The 20,447-nt window shown below is 58.4% G+C and overlaps 2 protein-coding genes across 2 annotated transcripts in view; one reads left to right on the top strand and one right to left on the bottom strand.

Annotated features, from left to right (window-relative positions):
* Positions 1 to 1,590, top strand: part of LOC101944539 (uncharacterized) — a 7,355-nt gene extending 5,765 nt beyond the window's left edge. The window contains exon 6 of the mRNA XM_065570399.1: positions 1,541 to 1,590. Within this exon, the coding sequence (XP_065426471.1) occupies positions 1,541 to 1,590 (50 nt within the window). The remainder of the gene's footprint in view (positions 1 to 1,540) is intronic.
* A 15,875-nt stretch (positions 1,591 to 17,465) lies between these two features.
* The window catches only part of LOC101944806 (disks large homolog 4), a 9,691-nt gene continuing 6,709 nt past the window's right edge, over positions 17,466 to 20,447 (bottom strand). The window contains 4 exon segments of the mRNA XM_065570554.1: positions 17,466 to 18,506; positions 18,899 to 18,990; positions 19,424 to 19,533; positions 20,019 to 20,191. Of these exon segments, the coding sequence (XP_065426626.1) occupies positions 18,400 to 18,506; positions 18,899 to 18,990; positions 19,424 to 19,533; positions 20,019 to 20,191 (482 nt within the window). The 3' untranslated portion in view covers positions 17,466 to 18,399.

The following is a 20,447-nucleotide window of genomic DNA, read 5'->3' as shown; positions in this document are numbered from 1 at the left end:
AGAGAACCCATGAGTCCTGGCTCTCAGCCCCCCTGCTCTGACCCACCAGCCCCCACTCCCCTCCCAGAGCCGGGGAGAGACCCCAGGAGTCCTGGCTCCCAGCCCCCCCTGCTCTAACCCACCGGCCCCCACTCCCCTCCCAGAGCCGGGGAGAGACCCCAGGAGTCCTGGCTCCCAGCCCCCCCTTGCTCTAACCCACCGGCCCCCACTCCCCTCCCAGAGCCGGGGAGAGAACCCAGGAGTCCTGGCTCCCAGCCCCCCCTGCTCTAACCCACCGGCCCCCACTCCCCTCCCAGAGCTGGGGAGAGAACCCAGGAGTCCTGGCTCCCAGCCCCACTGCTCTGGCCCACCAGCCCCCACTCCCCTCCCAGAGCCAGGGGAGAGAACCCAGGAGTCCTGGCTCCCAGCCCGCCCTGCTCTAACCCACCAGCCCCCACTGCTCTCCCGGAGAGGACCCCAGGGAGGAGGCGGGACGCCAGGGTAGATGGGCCCTTGGTTGGGAGCTCTGGCAGATCCCTTTCCCTGCAGGCTCGAGTCGTCCCCTGCAGGTCGCGAGGCTCCAGGGAACGCGGGGGAGGGGGAGAGGGGGACTGCACCCACCTGCTATCGTGCGCCCGAGACATGGAGAAACTGTCCCCATGCCCCGCCCTGCTATCTATCCGCCTGTCCCCATCCCATCCCGCTATCTATCCACCTGTCCCCATCCCGCCCCACTATCTATCTGCCTGTCCCCATGTACACCCCTCTATTTATCCACCTGTCGCCATCACATCCCACCATCTATCCACTTGTCCCCATGCCTGCCCGCTATCTATCTGCCTGTCCTCATCCCGCCCCGCTATCTATCCACCTGTCCCCATCCCGCCCCACTATCTATCCGCCTGTCCCCATATCCACCCCCGCTATTTATCCGCCTGTTCCCATCCAGCCCCACTATCTATCCGCCTGTCCCCATGTCCGTCCCGTTCTCTATCCGCCTGTCCCCATCCCGCCCCACTATCTATCCGCCTGTCCACCCCACTATCTATCCGCCTGTCCCCATCCCGCCCCACTATCTATCCGCCTGTCCCCATATCCACCCGCTATTTATCCGCCTGTTCCCATCCAGCCCCACTATCTATCTGCCTGTCCCCATGTCTGCCCCGCTATCTATCCGTCTGTTCCCATCCTGCCCCGCTATCTATCCATCTGTCCCCATACCCACCCCGCTCTCTCTGGCCCCACGCCCACCCTGCTATTTATCCATCTGTCCCAATGCCCATCCCGCTATCTATCCGCCTGTCCAGGCCTGCTCCAGGCACCAGCTTACCAGGCAGGTGCTTGGGGCGGCCACTCCGGAGAGGGGCGGCACGTCCAGCTGTTCGGCGCATTGCCGCTGCAGATCACGATCGCGGTAGTTTTTTTTTTTTTTTGGCTGCTTGGGGCGGCCAAAACCCTGGAGCCAGCCCTGCGCCTGTCCCCATGCCCACCCCGCTATCTGTCTGTCCCCATGCTCACCCCGCTATGGAGCTGTTTTCCCCGCCCCGCTCCCCCCCCCCAGGTTTGCAGGCCTTCATCCCCAGCAAGGTACATAAAGTTCTTAATAAGTGACTGATTCACGGCCAAGCACTACCCGCGGGTCACTGAGCTCGGAAAATGGGGCCGGGGGCCAGTTCCCTGCCCCTTCAGTCCCACATCAGCCCAAGGTGGGGCAGGGACACCCCAACATCCCACTTACAATGCATGGACAAGACAGCAGGGGGCGCTCTCCCCTGGCAGGCGGGGCTGGCCCCAGGGCGGTGCTAGGGGGTGCTGTGGGGCAGGGAACGGGGCGGGGGGGCTCAGCAGGGGGCGCTCTCCCCTGGTAGGCGGGGCTGGCCCCAGGGCGGCGCTAGGGGGTGCTGTGGGGCAGGAAGCACAGGGGGTGGGGTTCATTGTGGGGGCAGGTTTCAACCAATAACGATAAAGAAGCATCATTTGTAAATTCTGGGTCGCTTGAATTTTTATTTTTATTTTTAACTTTTTTAAAAAATAATCTCCTCGTCTCTTTGCGTCGCTTGCTTTATTATATCTTTGTTCCTTCTATTTTAATAAAGTTTCTGTGACTTTAAAATAAACGTAACATCTTGTTTGGCGGGGGCGGGGGCGGGGGCGGGGGGGGGCGGAATAAAACGCAACAGAATAATAATCAGTTCTGACTCCCAGCACGCACACACACCCTCCCCTCCCAGAGCCGGGGAGAGAACCCAGGAGTCCTGGCTCCCAGCCCCCCCTGCTCTAATCCACCAGCCCCCACTGCCCTCCCAGAGCCGGGGAGAGAACCCAGAGTCCTGGCTCCCAGCCCCCCTGCTCTAACCCACCAGCCCCCACTCCCCTCCCAGAGCCGGGGGGAGAACCCAGGAGTCCTGGCTCCCAGCCCCCCTGCTCTAACCCACCAGCCCCCACTCCCCTCCCAGAGCCGGGGGGGAGAACCCAGGAGTACTGTCTCTCAACCCCCCCAGTAACCACTGGACCCAACTCCCCTCCCCTCCCAGAGCCAGAATCCCAGCTAGTTACCCCATGTTGTAAGAGCCCATTTTACTGCACCTAGGGGAGGAGTTAACCCAATATGTGGGTCGGGGGGTGATACTATGTGCTCAGCACCCCTCGGGGTGGGGGCGGGCCGGGTTTTTTTCCCATCACTCCCAGCTAAATTGGAGGCCCCATCAGCCGGTACCAGAGAGTCAGGGGCTGCTGCTTTTCAAGGGACAGGCAGAGAGTCAGTCTCAATTGGGGGATAAGAGTCTACTTAGTGTGGGAGGCTGTTTTCTGGGCTGGCGGAGAGGCATGGTGGCATTGGGGGGTAGGGTTGGTTCTTGGGGTTACGGTGAGGGAGGAGCATTGGGGGTAGGTTTGTTTGTTGGGGTTACAATGTGGGCAGAGCATTGTGGGGTAGGGTTGGATATTGGGGTTACGGTGAGGTCAGAGCATGGTGGGGAGGGTTGGTTGTTAGAGTTACGGTGAGGGCAGAGCGCTGGGGGTAGGGTTGGCTGATGGGGTTACGGTGACGGCAGAGCATTGGGGGTAGGGTGGGGTGTTGGGGTTACGGTGAGGGCAGAGCATTGGGGGTAGGGTGGGGTGTTGGGGTTACGGTGAGGGCAGAGCATTGGGGGGCAGGGTTGGATGTTGGGGTTACGGTGAGGGGCAGAGCATTGGGGGGTAGGGTTGGGATTTGGGGTTACGGTGAGGGGCAGAGCGCTGGGGGTAGGGTTGGCTGATGGGGTTACGGTTGGTTGATGGGGTTACGGTGACGGCAGAGCATTGGGGATAAGGTGGGGTGTTAGGGTTACAGTGAGGGCGGAGCATTGGGGGTAGGGTGGGGTGTTAGGGTTACAGTGAGGGCGAAGCATTGGGCATAGGGTTTGGGTGTTGGGGTTACGGTGAGGGCAGGGAATTGGGGGGTAGGGTTGGTTTTTAGGGTTACGGTGGGGGCATACCATTGGAGGCTAGGGTTGGGGGATAGGGTTACGGCGAGTGCAGAATATTGGTGGCTAGGGTTGGTTGTTAGGGTTATGGTGAGGGAAGAGCATTGGGGGGATACGGTTGGTTTTTAGGGTTACGGTGAGGGCACAGCATTGGAGGGTAGGGTTGGCCGTTGCGGTTACGGCAAGGGCAGAGTATTGGGGGGTAGGGCTGGTTGTTGGGGTTACAATGTGGGCAGAGCAGTGGGGGGTAGGGTTGGCTGTTGGCATTACGGTGAGGGCAGAGCATTGGGGGGTGGAGTTGGCTGTTGGGGTTCCAGTCGGGGTAGAGCATTGGAGGGTGGGGTTGGGGATGGGGTTATGGTGAAGGCAGAGCATTGGGAGTAGGGTTGGTTGTTGGGGTTATGGTGAGTGCAGAGTATTGGGGAGTACAGTTGGTTGTTGGGGTTATGGTGAGGGCACAGCATTGGTGGGTAGGGTTGGGTGTTAGGGTTACGGTGGTGGCAGAGCATTGGGGGATACGGTTGGTTGTAAGGCTTCAGGTGGGGGCAGAGCATTGGGGAGTAGGGTTCATCATTGGGGTTACAGCAAGGGCAGAGTATTGGGTGGTAGGGTTGGTTGTTGGGGTTACATAGAGGGCAGAGCATTGGGGAGTAAGGTTTGCTATTAGGGTTACGGTGGTGACAGAGCATGGGGGGAAGGGTTCGTTGTTGGGGTTACGGTGAGGGCAGAGCATTCTGGCGTAGGGTTGGTTGTTGGGGTTATGCCGAGGGTAGAGCATTGGGGCGTACGGTTGGCTGCTGAGGTTATGGTGAGGGCGGAGCACTGGGAGGTAGGGGTGGGATGTTAGGGTTACAGTGAGGGCGGAGCATTGGGCATAGGGTTGTTGTTGGGGTTACGGTGAGGACAGACCATTGGTGGGTAGGGTTGGTTTTTAGGTGATGGTGATGGTAGAGCATTGGGGGATACGGTTGGTTGTAAGGCTTCAGGTGGGGGCAGAGCATTGGGGAGTAGGGTTCATCATTGGGGTTACAGCAAGGGCAGAGTATTGGGTGGTAGGGTTGGTTGTTGGGGTTACATAGAGGGCAGAGCATTGGGGAGTAAGGTTTGCTATTAGGGTTACGGTGGTGACAGAGCATGGGGGGAAGGGTTCGTTGTTGGGGTTACGGTGAGGGCAGAGCATTCTGGCGTAGGGTTGGTTGTTGGGGTTATGCCGAGGGTAGAGCATTGGGCGTACGGTTGGCTTCTGAGGTTATGGTGAGGGCGGAGCACTGGGAGATAGGGTGGGATGTTAGGGTTACAGTGAGGGCGGAGCATTGGGCATAGGGTTGGTTGTTGGGGTTACGGTGAGGACAGACCATTGGTGGGTAGGGTTGGTTTTTAGGTGATGGTGATGGTAGAGCATTGGGGGGATACGGTTGGTTGTTAGGGTTCCAGTGGCGGCAGAGCATTGGAGGGTAGGGTTGGGGGTGGGGTTATGGTGAGGGCAGAGTATTGGGGAGTGTGACGAAGTGGGGGGTTTTCTTGTTTTCTGTAGAGTTTCAATGGTTTGCATGCGGAGGGGGTGGGACTCGGTTTCCCTGGGTGCTACTGGTTTAACGAGGTGAGGGGACAGGGAGTGTGTTTTACAGAGGACCGTAGAGAGGACGTGGGGACCCAGCCGATGGCCGGGAGGATGGATACCCCAGCGACCGGTGACCTGGTGACCCGGAGGCCCAGCTCAGGAGACGCAACCGGTTCTGGCCAGTGGGTGGACAATGGGCTGCAGAGTGAGGACCCAGTGACCTAACCAGCCGGTTCCAGCCAGAGGACAGAAGTGAGGAGAGAAGGCCCCGGTTTACGACCCTGTTTACCTGGAGAGAAGACAATGGACAGAGGCGGGGCCTGGGGCCGGTGATCTCAGATGCCCAGCTGGGAGCAAAGGGGGGCTCTGAGCTGGAGAGGGGGAGCAGGCAGAGCCCACCTGGATGCAGAGAGACTGGGGTGTGCTGGGCTGAGGGAGGCCAGGCCTGAGGCCCTGAGAGTTTCCTGTGCTGTGTTCAACTCTCAATAAACCCTCCTGTTTTATGCTGGCTGAGAGTCACTCTGATCCAGAGAACAGGGTGGCATCAACCCCTTTGGGGGTGGAGGCCCGGGGGGTCCAGAGCGAGTGGACTCCCTGAGGGGGCCCACGGCAAGAAACAGGTGTGCTAGGGCTCCGAGAGGTGCGGATCCAGGAGGTGGAGGGGCCTGACCCCGAGAGAGTGTGGACCCCCCAAGAAGGGCTGTCTCACTAAAAGGGGCACCCCTCACGGACCGCACGGGCCAAGAGTGGGCACGATCTGTGGGTCCGTGACAAGGAATACGGTTGGTTGTTGGGGTTACAGTGAGGACAGAGCATTGGGGAGTAGGGTTGGTTGTTGGGGTTACGGTGAGGGCAGAGCATTGAGGGGTAGGTTTGTTTGTTGGGGTTACAATGTGGGCAGAGCATTGTGGGGTAGGGTTGGATGTTGGGGTTACGGTGAGGGCAGAGGATTGGCGGGTAGGGTTGAGTGTTTGGGTTACAATGTTGGCACAGGATTGTGGGGTAGGTTGGCTTTTGGGGTTACGGTGAGGTCAGAGCATGGAGGGGAAGGTTGGTTCTTAGGGTTGCGGTGAGGGCAGAGCATTGGGGGGTAGGGTTGGGTGTTGGGGTTACAATCTGGGTAGAGCATTGTGGGGTAGGGTTGGGTGTTGCGGTTATGGTGAGGGCAGAACATTGGTGGGTAGGGTTGGCTGTTAGGGGTAGAGTGGTGGCAGAGCATTGAGGGGTATGGTTGGGTGTTAGGGTTATGGTGAGGGGTGGAGTACTGGTGAGTAGGGTTGGGTGTTGGGGTTATGGTGAGGGCAGAACATTGGGGTTAAGGGTTGGGTGTTTGGGTCACAGTGAGGGCTGAACATTCGGGGGGTAGGTTGGGAGTTGAGGTTACGGTGACGGAAGAGCATTGGAGGGTAGGGTTGGTTCTCAGGGTTGGCTGTTGGGGTTACGTGAGGGCAGAGCATTGGGGGTAGGGTTGGTTCTTAGGGTTACGGTGAGGGCAGAGCATTAGGGGGTAGGGTTGGGTGTTGGGGTTACGGTGTGGGCAGAGCATTGGTCGGTAGGGTTGGCTGTCGGGGTTATGGTGTGGGCAGAGCATTGGGGGTAGGATTGGCTGTTGGGTTTACGGTGAGGGCAGAGCATTGTGGGGTAGGGTTGGCTGTTGGCGTTACGGTGAGGGCAGAGCATTAGGGGTAGGGTTGTTTGTTGGGGTTACGGTGTGGACAGAGCATTGTGATGTAGGGTTGCGTGTTGGGGTTATGGTGAGGGCAGAGCATTGGGGTAGGGTTGGCTGTTGGGGTTACAGTGAGGGCAGAGCACTGCAGGGTCGGGTTGGCTCTTGGGGTTATGGTGAGGGCAGAGCATTTGGGGGGTAGGGTTGGATTTTGGGGTTACGGTGAGGGCAGAGCATTGGGGCTATGGTTGGCTGTTGGGGTTACGGTGGGGGCAGAGCATTGGGGGGTCGTGTTGGATGTTGCGGTTACGATGAGGGCAGAGCATTGTGGGGTAAACTTGGATGTTGGGGTTACTATGAGAGCAGAGCATTCGGCGGTAGTGTTGGGTGTTAGGGTTACAGTGGTGGCAGAGCATTGTGGGTAGGGCTGGCTGTTTGGGTTATGGTGGGGGCAGAGCATTGGGGGTAGGGTTGGTTGTTAGGGTTATGGTGGGGGCAGAGCATTGGGGGGTCGTATTGGATGTTGGGGTTACGGTGAGTGCAGAGCATTGGGGGTAGGGTTGGATGTTGCGGTTACAGGGAGGGCAGAGCCTTGTGGGGTAAACTTCGATGTTGGGGTTACTGTGAGAGCAGAGCATTCAGAGGTAGTGTTCGGTGTTAGGGTTATGGTGAGGGCAGAGCATTGGGGGGGTAGGGTTGTCTGTTTGGGTTATGGTGGGGCAGAGAATTGGGGGGTCGTATTGGATGTTGGGGTTAGGGTAGGGTTGGATGTTGCAGTTCCGGGGAGGGCAGAGCATTGTGGGGTAAAGTTGGATGTTAGGGTTAAGGTGAGGGCAGAACATTGCGGGGCGGGGTTGGCTGTTAGGGTGACAGTGGTGGCAGAGCATTGCGGTTAAGGTTGATTGTTAGGGTTATGGTGAGGGCGGAGTACTGGGGAGTAGGGTTGGGTGTTGGAGTTACGGTGAGGGCAGAGCATTGGGTTGTACGGTTGGCTGTTGGGTTTATGGTGAGGGCAGAGCATTGAGGGGTATGGTTGGGTGTTAGGGTTATGGTGAGGGCAGAGCATAGGGGGTAAGGTTAGATGTTGGGGTTACGATGAGGTCAGAGCATTGGAGGGTATGGTTGGTTCTTAGGGTTACGGTGAGGGCGGAGCATTAGCTGGTAGGGTTGGGTGTTTGGGTTAGAATGTGGGCAGAGGATTGGTGGTAGGGTTGTTTGTTGGGGTTACGGTGTGGACGGAGCATTGGGGGGTAAGGTAGGGTATTGGGGTTACAATGTGGGCAGAGCATTGTGGGGTCGTGTTGGATGTTGGGGTTATGGTGAGGGCTGAACATTGGGGGGGTCGGTTTCGCTGTTGGGGTTACGGTGAGTGCAGAGCACTGGGGGTAGGGTTGGATGTTGCGGTTACGGTGACGGCAGAGCATTCTGGCGTAGGGTTGATTGTTGGGGTTACGGCGAGGGCAGAGCATTGGGTCGTAGGGTTGACTGTTGGGGTTATGGTGAGGTCAGAGCATTGGAGGGTATGGTTAGGTGTTAGGGTTACGGTGAGGGCGGAGTACTGGGGAGTAGGGTGGGTGTTGGAGTTTCAGTGAGTGCAGAGCATTGGTGGGTAGGGTTCCGTGTTGGGGTTACAATGTGGGCAGAGTATTGTGGGGTAGTGTTGGCTGTTGGGGTTACTGTGAGCACAGAGCATTGGGGGGTAGGGTTGGGTGTTAGGGTTACGGTGAGGGCAGAGCATTGGGGGTTAGGGTTAGGTGTTGGGGCTATGGTGAGGGCAGAGCATTGCGGGTAGGGTTGTTTGTTGGGGTTACGGTGAGGGCAGAGCATTGGTCGGTAGAGTTGGCTGTTGGGGTCACGGTGAGGGCAGAGCATTGCGGGTAGGGTTGGGTGTTGGGGTTTCAGTGGGGGCAGAGCATTGGGGGGTAGGGTTGGATGTTGGCGTTACGGTGAGGGCAGAAGATTGGGGTTAGGGTTGGGTGTTGGGGTTACAGTGAGGGCTGAGCATTCGGGGGTAGGGTTGGATTTTGGGGTTACGGTGGGGGCAGAGTATTGGGGGTCGTGTTGGATGTTGGGGTTACGGAGAGTCCTGAGCACTGGGGGGTCACTTTGGCTGTTGGCGTTACGGTGAGTGCAGAGCACTGGGGGTAGGGTTGGATGTTGCGGTTACGGTGAGGGCAGAGCATTGTGGGGTAAAGTTAGATGTTGGGGTTACTGTGTGGGCAGAGCATTCGGTGGTAGTGTTGGGTGTTAGGGTTAAGGTGAGGGCAAAGCATTGAGGGTAGGGTTGGTTGTTGGGGTTACGGTGATGGCAGAGCATTCTGGCATAGCGTTAATTGTTGGGGTTACGGTGAGGGTAGAGCATTGAGTCGTAGGGTTGGCTGTTGGGGTTATGGTGAGGGCAGAGCATTGGTGGGTAGGGTTGGCTGTTGGCGTTACGGTGAGTGCAGAGCACTGGGGGTAGGGTTGGATGTTGCAGTTACGGTGAGGGCAGAGCATTGTGGGGGTAAAGTTAGATGTTGGGGTTACTGTGTGGGCAGAGCATTCGGTGATAGTGTTGGGTGTTAGGGTTAAGGTGAGGGCAGAGCACTGGGGGTAGGTTTGGATGTTGCGGTTACGGTGAGGGCAGAGCATTTGGGGTAGGGTAGGATGTTGCGGTTACGGGGAGGGCAGAGCATTGTGGGGTAGGGTTGGCCGTTTGGGTTATGGTGGGGGCAGAGCATTGGGGGGTCGTATTGGATGTTGGGGTTACCATTAGTGGAGAGCATTGGGGGTAGGGTTGGATGTTAGGGTTAATGTGAGGGCAGAGAATTGGGGGGTAGGGTTGGCCGTTTGGGTTATGGTGGGGGCAGAGCATTGGGGGGTCATATTGGATGTTGGGGTTACCGTGAGTGCAGAGCATTGGGGGTAGGGTTGGATGTTGCAGTTCCGGGGAGGGCAGAGCATTGTGGGGTAAAGTTGGATGTTAGTGTTAAGTTAAGGGCAGAACATTGCGGGGCGGGGTTGGCTGTTAGGGTGACAGTGGTGGCAGAGCATTGCGGTTAAGGTTGTTTGTTAGGGTTATGATGAGGGCGGAGTACTGGGGAGTAGGGTTGGGTGTTGGAGTTACGGTGAAGGCAGAGCACTGGGTTGTACGGTTGGCTGTTGGGGTTATGGTGAGGGCAGAGCATTGCGGGTAAGGTTGGATGTTGGGGTTACAGTGAGGGCAGAGCATAGAGGGTAAGGTTGGATGTTGGGGTTACGGTGAGGGCAGAGCATTGGAGGGTAGGGTTGGTTCTTAGGGTTACGGTGAGGGCAGAGCATTACTGGGTAGGGTTGGGTGTTGGGGATACAATGTGGTCAGAGGATTGGGGGTAGGGTTGTTTATTGGGGTTACGGTGTGGACAGAGCATTGGGGGTTAGGGTAGGTTGTTGGGTTTACAATGTGGGCAGAGCATTGTGGGATAGGGTTGGCTGTTGGGGTTACGGTGAGGGCAGAGTATTGGGGGTAGGGTTGGCTGTTGGGGTTACAGTGGTGGCAGAGCATTGAGGGTAGGGTTGGTTGTTGGGGTTACGGTGGTGGCAGAGCATTCTGGCATAGCGTTGACTGTTGGGGTTACAGCGAGGGTAGAGCATTGAGTCATAGGGCTGGCTGTTGGGGTTATGGTGAGGGCAGAGCATTGGGGGGTAGGGTTGGGTGTTGGGGTTACAGTGAGGGCAGAGCATTGGTGGGAAGGTTTGGGTGTTGGGGTTACAATGTGGGCAGAGTATTGTGGGGTAGTGTTGGCTGTTGGGGTTACGATGGGGGCAGAGCATTGGTGGGTAGGGTTGGCTGTTGGGGTCACGGTGAGGGCAGAGCATTGGTCGGTAGGTTTGGCTGTTGGGGTCACGGTGAGGGCAGAGCATTGCGGGTAGGGTTGGGTGTTGGGGTTTCGGTGGGAGCAGAGCATTCGGGGGTAGGGTTGGTTGTTGGGGTTACGGTGAGGGAAGAGCATTGGCAGTAGGGTTGGCTCTTGGGGTTACAGTGAATGCAGAGCATTGGGGGGTTGGGTTGGCTTCTGGGGTTATGGTGAGGGGAGAGGATTGGAGGGTAGGGTTGGATGTTGCGGTTACGGTGAGGGCAGAGCATTGTGGGGTAAACTTGCATGTTGGGGTTACTGTGAGAGCAGAGCATTGGGAGGTAGGGTTGGCTGTTAGGGTTACAGTGGTGGCAGAGCATTGGGGGTAGGGTGGCTGTTTGGGTTATGGTGGGGGCAGAGCATTGGGGGGTCATATTGGATGTTGGGGTTATGGTGAGTGCAGAGCATTGGGTGTAGGATTGGATGTTGCGGTTATGGGGAGGGCAGAACATTGCGGGGTAGGGTTGGCTGTTAGGGTGACAGTGGTGGCAGAGCATTGCGGGTAAGGTTGGTTGTTAGGGTTATGGTGAGGGCGGAGCATAGGGGGTAAGGTTGGATGTTGGAGTTACGGTGAGGGCAGAGCATTGGGTTGTACGGTTGGCTGTTGGGGTTATGGTGAGGGCAGAGCATAGGGGGTAAGGTTGGATGTTGGGTTACGGTGAGGGCAGAGCATTGGAGGGTAGGGTTGGTTCTTAGGGTTACGGTGAGGGCAGAGTATTAGGGGGTAGGGTTGGGTGTTGGGGTTACAATGTGGGCAGAGGATTGGTGGTAGGGTTGTTTGTTGGGTTTACGGTGTGGACAGAGCATTGGGGGGTAGGGTTGGCTGTTGGGGTTACGGTGAGGGCAGAGCACTGGGGGGTCGGGTTGGCTCTTGGGGTTACGGTGAGGGTAGAGCATTGGGGCGTAGGGTTGGTTCTTAGGGTTACGGTGAGGGCAGAGCATTGAGGGTAGGGTTGGGTGTTGGGGTTACGGTGAGGGCAGAGCATTGGGGGCTAGGGTAAGGTGTTCGGGTTACAGTGACAGCAGAGCATTCGGGGATAGGGTTGGCGGTAGGGGTTATGGTGAGGGCAGAGCATTCTGGCGTAGGGATCGTTGTTGGGGTTACGGTGAGGGCAGAGCATTGGTGGTAGGGTTGGCTGTTGGGATTATGGTGATGGCAGACCATTCTGGCGTAGGGTTGATTGTAGGGGTTATGGTGAGTGCAGAGCATTGGGGGTAGGTTTGGCTGTTGGGGTTATGGTGAGGACAGAGCACTGCGGGTAGGGTTGGGTGTTGGGGTTACGGTGAGGGCAGAGCATTTGGGGTAGGGTTGGTTGTTGAGGTTACGATGAAGGCAGAGAATTGGTGGTAGGGTTGGTTCTTAGGGTTACGGTGAGGGCAGAGCATTGAGGGTAGGGTTGGGTGTTGGGGTTACAATGTGGGCACAGCATTGGAGGGTAGGGTAGGTTCTTAGGGATATGTTGAGTGCAGAGCAGTGTGGGGTAGTGTTGGGGGTTGGGTTTACAGTGAGGGCAGAGCATTGGGGGTAGGGTTGGGTGTTGGGGTTATGGTGAGCGCAGAGCATTCTGGCATAGGGTTGGCTGTTGGGGTTACGGTGGGGGCAGAGCATTGGAGGGTCGGGTTGGTTGTTGGGGTTACGGCAAGGGCAGACCATTGGGGAGTAGGGTTGGTTGTTGGGGTTACAACGGGGGCAGAGCATTGGGGGGCAGGGTTGGGTGTTGGGATTACGGTGAGGGCAGAGTATTGGGGGTACGGTTCGATGTTGGGGTTTTGGTGAAGGCAGAGCATTTGGGGTAGGGTTGGTTGTTGCGGTTACGTTGAGGGCAGAGAATTGGAGGGTAGGGTTGGTTCTTAGGGTTACGGTGAGGGCAGAGTATTGGGGGTAGGGTTGGCTGTTGGGGTTACGGTGAGGGCAGAGCATAATTGGGTAGGGTTGAATGTTGGGGTTATGGTGAGGGCAGAGCATTGGGCGGTCGGATTGGGTTTTATGGTTATGGTAGTGGCAGAGCATTGGGGGTAGGTTTGGTTGTTGGAATTACGGTGATGGCAGACCATTCTGGCGTAGGGTTGATTGTAGGGGTTATGGTGAGTGCAGAGCATTGGGGGTAGGGTTGGCTGTTGGGGTTACGGTGAGGACAGAGCACTGCGGGTAGGGTTGGATTTTGAGGTTACGGTGAGGGCAGAGAATTGGGGGGTAGGGTTGGTTCTTAGGGTTACGGTGAGGGCAGAGCATTGAGGGTTGGGTTGGGTGTTGGGGTTACGGTGAGGGCAGAGCATTGGGGGCTAGGGTAAGGTGTTCGGGTTACAGTGACAGCAGAGCATTCGGGGATAGGGTTGGCGGTAGGGGTTATGGTGAGAGCAGAGCATTCTGGCATAGGGATCGTTGTTGGGGTTACGGTGAGGGCAGAGCATTGGGGGTAGGTTTGGCTGTTGGGGTTATGGTGAGGACAGAGCACTGCGGGTAGGGTTGGGTGTTGGGGTTACGGTGAGGGCAGAGCATTTGGGGTAGGGTTGGTTGTTGAGGTTACGATGAGGGCAGAGAATTGGTGGTAGGGTTGGTTCTTAGGGTTATGGTGAGGGCAGAGCATTGAGGGTAGGGTTGGGTGTTGGGGTTACAATGTGGGCACAGCATTGGAGGGTAGGGTAGGTTCTTAGGGTTACATTGAGTGCAGAGCAGTATGGGGTAGGGTTGGTTGTTGGGGTTATGGTGAGGGCAGAGCATTCTGGCATAGGGATCGTTGTTGGAGTAACGGTGAGGGCAGAGCATTCTGGCCTAGGGTTGATTGTAGGGGCTACGGTGAGGGCAGAGCATTTTGGGTAGGGTTGGTTGTTGCGGTTACGATGAGGGCAGAGAATTGGGCGCTAGGGTTGGTTCTTAGGGTTACTGTGAGGGCAGAGCATTGGATTGAGGAATAGGTTTGGTTGTTGGGTTTGTAATGTGGGCAGAGCATTGTGGGGTTGGGTTGGTGTTCGGGTTACGGTGAGAGCAGAGCATTGGGCGGTCGGGTTGGGTGTTATGGTTATGGTAGTGGCAGACCATTGGGGGTAGGTTTGGTTGTTGGGATTACGGTGATGGCAGACCATTCTGGCGTAGGGTTGATTGTTGGGGTTACGGTGAGGGCAGAGCATTCTGGCGTAGGGTTGATTGTAGGGGCTATGGTGAGGGGAGAGCATTTTGGGTACGGTTGGTTGTTGCGGTTACGATGAGGGCAGAGAATTGGTCGGTAGGGTTGGTTCTTAGGGTTACTGTGAGGGCAGAGCATTGGATTGAGGAATAGGTTTGGTTGTTGGGTTTGTAATGTGGGCAGAGCAGTGGGGGGTAGTGTTGGGGGTTGGGGTTACGGTGAGGGCAGAGCACTGCGGGTAGGGTTGGGTGTTGGGGTTATGGTGAGGGCAGAGCATTTGGGGTAGGGTTGGTTGTTGAGGTTACGATGAAGGCAGAGAATTGGTGGTAGGGTTGGTTCTTAGGGTTACGGTGAGGGCAGAGCATTGAGGGTAGGGTTGGGTGTTGGGGTTACAATGTGGGCACAGCATTGGAGGGTAGGTTAGGTTCTTAGGGTTACGTTGAGTGCAGAGCAGTGTGGGGTAGTGTTGGGGGTTGGGTTTACAGTGAGGGCAGAGCATTGGGGGTAGGGTTGGGTGTTGGGGTTACGGTGAGCGCAGAGCATTCTGGCATAGGGTTGGTTGTTGGGGTTACGGTGAGGGCAGAGCATTCTGGCATAGGGTTGGTTGTTGGGGTTACGGTGGGGGCAGACCATTTGGGAGTAGGGTTGGTTGTTGGGGTTACGACGGGGGCAGAGCATTGGGAGGCAGGGTTGGGTGTTGGGATTACGGTGAGGGTAGAGTATTGGGGGTACGGTTCAATGTTGGGGTTTTGGTGAAGGCAGAGCATTTGGGGTAGGGTTGGTTGTTGCGGTTACGTTGAGGGCAGAGAATTGGAGGGTAGGGTTGGTTCTTAGGGTTACGGTGAGGGCAGAGTATTGGGGGTAGGGTTGGCTGTTGGGGTTACGGTGAGGGCAGAGCATAATTGGGTAGGGTTGAATGTTGGGGTTACGGTGAGGGCAGAGCATTGGGCGGTCGGATTGGGTTTTATGGTTATGGTAGTGGCAGAGCATTGGGGGTAAGTTTGGTTGTTGGAATTACGGTGATGGCAGACCATTCTGGCGTAGGGTTGATTGTAGGGGTTATGGTGAGTGCAGAGCATTGGGGGTAGGGTTGGCTGTTGGGGTTACGGTGAGGACAGAGCACTGCGGGTAGGGTTGGGTGTTGGGGTTACGGTGAGGGCAGAGCATTGGGGGCTAGGGTAAGGTGTTCGGGTTACAGTGACAGCAGAGCATTCGGGGATAGGGTTGGCGGTAGGGGTTGTGGTGAGGGCAGAGCATTGGTGGTAGGGTTGGTTCTTAGGGTTACTGTGAGGGCAGAGCATTGAATTGAGGAATAGGTTTGGTTGTTGGGTTTGTAATGTGGGCAGAGCATTGTGGGGTTGGGTTGGTGTTCGGGTTACGGCGAGGGCAGAACATTGGTGGGTAGGGTTGGATGTTGGGGTTACGGTAAGAGCAGAGGATTGGGGCATAGGGTTGCGTGTTTGGGTTACAATGTTGGCACAGTATTGTGAGGTACGGTTGGTTGTTGGGATTACGGTGAGGGCAGAGCATTGGGGGTAGGGTTGGCTGTTAGGGTTACGGTGATGGCAGGGCATTGTGGGGTAGGTCTGGGTGTTTGGGTTACGGTGAGGGTCAAGCATTGGGGGCACAATTGGTTGTTTGGGTTACCGTGAGGGCGGAGCACTGGGGGGTAGGGTTGGGTGTTGGGGTTACAGTGAGGGCGGAGTATTGGGGGTAGGGTTGGTTGTTAGGGTTACAGTGAGGGTAGAGCAGTGGGGGTTACGGTTGGTTGTTGGGGTTATGCTGAGGGCAGAGCATTGGGGGTAGTGTTCGCTGTTTGGGGTGAGGGAGGGGAGCCACGTGATACCCCAGAACCCCAAACCCTTCCCCCCCAGTCTCTCCACACACACCCTCCCAAACTGTGGTCAATGGGCTCTGGGGAGTCTCCCCCCCAAAATCTGGGCCCATCTGCCCCCAACTGGTGCAATCCCCCCTCCATGCCAAGCTCATTAGTTCTGTCTCCCTCCTCAATCCTTGACCAGCAGGATGGGGAGGGCGCCCAGACCCTGGAACACTTCCCCCCCCCACGCCCTCAAAAATATACAGTTCCCCCTCCCCAGGTCAGACATAGGGGGTCGGGGGCAGGAAGTATTATAGTTGGGACAACGTGGGTGGAGGGTGGAGGGGAGGAGCCCCCAGCCTAGCCCAGACTTTGGGGGAGGCACGTTCCCAGCCAGGCAGAGACCCCTGGGGGCCAATAGGGCCCCTTACCTTCGTGGTGGCTACAGTGCCACACTGCTGCTCCCAGAGCTGCAGAGAGAACCCAGGAGTCCTGGCTCCCAGCCCCCACTGCTCTAACCCACCAGCCCCCGCTCCCCTCCCAGAGCCGGGGAGAGAACCCAGGAGTCCTGGCTCCCAGCCCCCCCGCTCTAACCCACCAGCCCCCACTCCCCTCCCAGCGCCGGGGGGAGGCCCCAGGAGTCCTGGCTCCCAGACCCCCCTGCTCTGACCCACCAGCACCCGCTCCCCTCCCAGCGCCGGGGAGAGAACCCAGGAGTCCTGGCTCCCAGCCCCCCAGTACAATCACATCCAGCTCTGTCTCTCTGTATGCAAATATAAAGTCACAGTGTGAAACGATTGGGTAGATATATATATATATATATATATTGTCCGTTTTAATTCTCTGCCGGTGGTAATAATATTTCTATGCAAAATATTCTTTTCTCCCCCCCTCCCCCATTCCCAGACCCCTGTAGGAAAGAGACCCCCCCAGTCGCTATACCTGAAACAGCCCCAGAGGTCAATGCGCCCCCAGGGGGGAATTCCTGCCCGCCCCCAAATGCTTCCTGCTTCACCCGCGTGAAGTACAGGAGAGACGGGGCCCAGGGTGACGGGAGGCTGGCTGGTCAGTTGTCTCCTGACTTGGGGAGGGGTGGAGGGGCGTCCGGCTGTCCGGCTGTCCTGGGGGTATTAACTGCAAACAGCGCCGCCCTGGGGATGGGTTATGGTGACTGCAGAGGCCAAGAAAGTGCATTTGCGGGAGAGAACCCATTAGTCCTGGCTCCCAGCCCCCCCCCCCCCGCTCTAACCCACCAGACCCTGCTCCCCTCCCAGAGGCGGGGAGAGAACCCAGGAGTCCTGACTCCCATCTTCCTCTACTCTTACCACGAGACGCAACTCTCCTCCCAGAGCCAGGGAGAGAACCCAGGCGTCCTGGCTCCCAGGCCCCTCTGCTCTAACCACCAGCCCCCACTGCCCTCCCAGAGCCGGGGAGAGAACCCAGGAGTCCTGGCTCCCAGCCCCACCCCGCTCTCACCATGATACTCAGCTGGTCCTGTTTCTCGGTACCTACTGATCATCCCTTACCCCTTTCTTTTCTCCCCCCCCGCCTTTCCCCCTTGCCCCGGGGCAGGAGGGAGGGGGGCAACCCCATACCCAAATTCACCCCAAATTCACCGGTAGGTCTTTTTTCTAGCAAGGGTCTCTGTGGCCAGCTGGAGTTTATATACAAAAAAAAAAAAAGAAAGAAAGAAAGCAGCATCGTCATAATTAAGAACATGTCCCAACGAAAATGCCTGTAACGAGAAAAGGAAGGACCGTCTGACATCTCCCCGCCCACCCATCCCCAGTTTCATACAATCACGCACAGCCAGACCGAAATACTCGCTATGACCCCAAGAAAAAAAGAAATATTCACAGAACGTCGAAAATGTGTTTCGGACCCCCCCCCCCACGAGTCTTTTCTCCGCCCGGAACGAAAAATAGAAATTGCCGAACAGCAAAATGCTCATTTTTTTTGTCACGTTTTCCTGTTGCTTTTTCGTTTGTTTGGTTTTTTTAAAGCCACCATGCGCCGAAAAGGGAAGGAGATGAACCGTACTGAGAAAGAAAAAGGAAAGGAAAAGAATGGGTCCGATCCGTCTGGAAACATCACGGGCGGGGGGAGAGGGGCGAAGCGCCTGCCTTTTGGAGACAGGGCCATCGGGTGTCTCTCGCCGACGCGCCTTCCCGCGTTGGTTTAAAAAGAAAGTTTCCCTTCGGGTGGGTAGAAAGATAAAGGAGGATCGTGGGTTATTTTCTCCTCTGTCCCCGGCCGGGAAAGCAAAAAATAAATAAAGAGCCTCAAAGCAGTTGGTTGTTTTTTAATCCGTTTTCCCTGCTTTATCCTTCCAGGCCGCTCGTTTGCCCCTCCAAAGAACGCGCCAAATCTGGGGTCGATCCCACTCCGAAAAGAAACCGGGTGTCCTTTCATCTCGGCGGGCGGAATAGTTTTTGCCCAAGAAATCCGGTTTTCCGATCCTCCAGAGACGCGCTTTTGCTCCACCCTTCTCTTCATTTTTTCTCGGTGCGTTTCGTTCCTTTCTTCTCCTCCGCCCCCTTTCCGGTCCTTCACGCATCTCCTCGATTGGATCCCAGGGTCCGGATCTGATGGGGATGGGGGGCGGACGGGGGGGGATCGAAAGCAAAATGCCAGAAGCGCAGACGTCACAAGCCAACACCTCTCGAAAAAATACAAGCATGCACAGAGCGCTTTTCCTGGGTGCAAAGAGACGGGAGCGGATCTTGGCTGGAGGGGGGAGGGGAAGGAGCCAGGCGAAGGATTGCGAGAAAAAAAAAACCCAGAAAGGAGAAGAAGAAAGAAATAGACCGGATCCCTTCCCCCCCCCCGCCCCCGAAACCTCCTCCCCGAAAAGAAAGCGAACGGCTCAGTTCTGGGTCGGGCCGCAGTTCCCACCGAACGGGGAGGTCCCTAAAGTCTCTCCCGGGCCGGGATCCAGATGTACGGCCCCGAAAGTTCCTCGATAATCCGTTTGATTTTGTGGTAGATCTCCTCGAAACTCTCGCCTTCGACGATGGCTGCGGGGGGGACACACGGCACAGGGTCAATAGGGCCGGGGCACCCACAGGCAGCTCCCTGCTGCGTCCCCCCCGTCCCAGCTCACCTCCGCCTCCTCCCATGAGGGATCCAATGGGACAGGGAGGGGCGGATTTGGGGCGGGGGCTTTGGGGCAGGGGCGGGCGTGAGCCCCCACCGGCGCCGAAAAATGTCGGCGCCCATGAACGGGGCGAGATGGGGTGGGGAAAAAACCGTCCAGCCCCGGAGAACCCACCCAGGCTGGGGAAATCTCCGCCCCGGATCTGAGGACGCCCATGGGAGCCGGCGGCCTCCGTGTCCCCCCGTCCCAGGAGTTTGGGACAGCGGGAACGTCCCGGGAAGCTGGGGGGGTCGGGGGGGGGACAACACCTACCCGAGAAGCACTCTGTGAATTCTTGTTCCAGTTTGATGGCTCGGTCGAAGGCTTTTCGCGCCTGCTCCTCCGTTATCCGCTTGCTGATCTCCCTGTGTGTGGGGGGGACACACATGGACACCCGTCAGACTTCGCTCCTGCCTGCCCCCCCCAAAAGGGGGCGATTAAAGGCCTCGGGGATAACGAAGGGGGGGGGGATTTCGGCCCCATGGGCTGCGGGACGCAGAACCCAGGACGGGTGCGAAGCCGCCCAGCCCACGCTCACCCGCCAGCGCCCACTGGCGGCCGCCGGCTGGGGCAGAGTGCTAGAGACCCCGCCCCAATTATCTCAGACCCCACCCCCACAGCCCACTTAGACCACGCCCCCAATCATCTCAGACCCCGCCCCCTGATCCCCCGCCCCAATCATCTCAGACCCCACATCCTACCTAGACCCTGCCCCAATCATCTCAGACCCCGCCCCCTGATCCCACCTAGACCCCCGCCCCCACCATCTCAGACTCCGCCCCCAGCCCCCATACTCACAGGACATTCTCCAGGGACCGGGGCCGGATGAAGATGGCGATCGGGTGGAGTTGGGCGGCCTGGAGCCGCCGCACGGCGTTGGCCGAGACGTCCAGGATGCAGTGTTTGCCCTGCAGGGGAGGGGGGTGTCATCAGCCATCCATGGACCCCCCCGCTGGCCCCCTCTGCCATCCCTCCCTCCCCCCCGCTGCTCCCTCTCCAGTCCTCTGCCGTCCCTTCCCCTCTCCTCCGCTGCTCCCTCCCCCATCCTCTGCTGCCCCTCCCTCCCCCCGCTGCCCCTTTTCCCCATCCTCTGCTGTCCCTCCCTCCCCCCGCTACCTCCCTCCCCCATCCTCTGCCGTCCATCCCTCCCCCCACTGCCCCTCCCCCATCCTCTGCTGCCCCTCCCTCCCCCCGCTGCCCCTTTCCCCCATCCCCTGCTGTCCCTCCCTCCCCCCGCTGCCCCTCCCCGTCCTCTGCCGTCCTTCCCTCCCTCCCCTGCTGTCCCTCCCTCCCCCCGCTGCCCCCTCCCCCGTCCTCTGCCATCCCTCCCTCTCCCCGCTGCCCCCCTCTGCCGTGCCCCCCTCCCCCATCTGACCCCCCCGCCTCCCCGTACCTGCTCGGCCACCTCGCGCACGGACTGGACGCTGGTCCCGTACAGGTGACTGTTGTATTGCCCGGCCTCGATGAACTTGTGGCCCTGGATGTCCTTCTCCATCTTCTCCCGCGACGCCACGAAGTGATAGTCCCGCCCGTCCACCTCGTACTCCCGCTTCGGCCGCGTGGTGTCTGGGGGGGTGGGCGGGGGGAGGTCAGGCCCTTCTCCGGCAGCCTGGGGCCCCACTGCCCTGCCCTGCCCCCCTGCAGCCTGTCACCCCCCTGCATTGCCCCCCCCGCCCCACCCCACCCCCTGCAGCCCGGCGCCCTCCTGCTCCACCCCCACACTGCCCCCTGCAGCCTGGCAACTCCCTGCCCCGCCCTCCCATGCAGCCCAACACCCCCTTGCCCCTCCCCCCTGCAGCCTGGGCCCCCCCTGCCCCACCCC

This window comes from Chrysemys picta, chromosome 16, assembly GCF_011386835.1.
Source record: "Chrysemys picta bellii isolate R12L10 chromosome 16, ASM1138683v2, whole genome shotgun sequence".
Lineage (NCBI taxonomy): Eukaryota > Metazoa > Chordata > Testudines > Emydidae > Chrysemys > Chrysemys picta.
The sequence above is the reverse complement of the archived record's forward strand: the minus strand, read 5'-3'. Positions and strand labels throughout refer to the sequence as shown.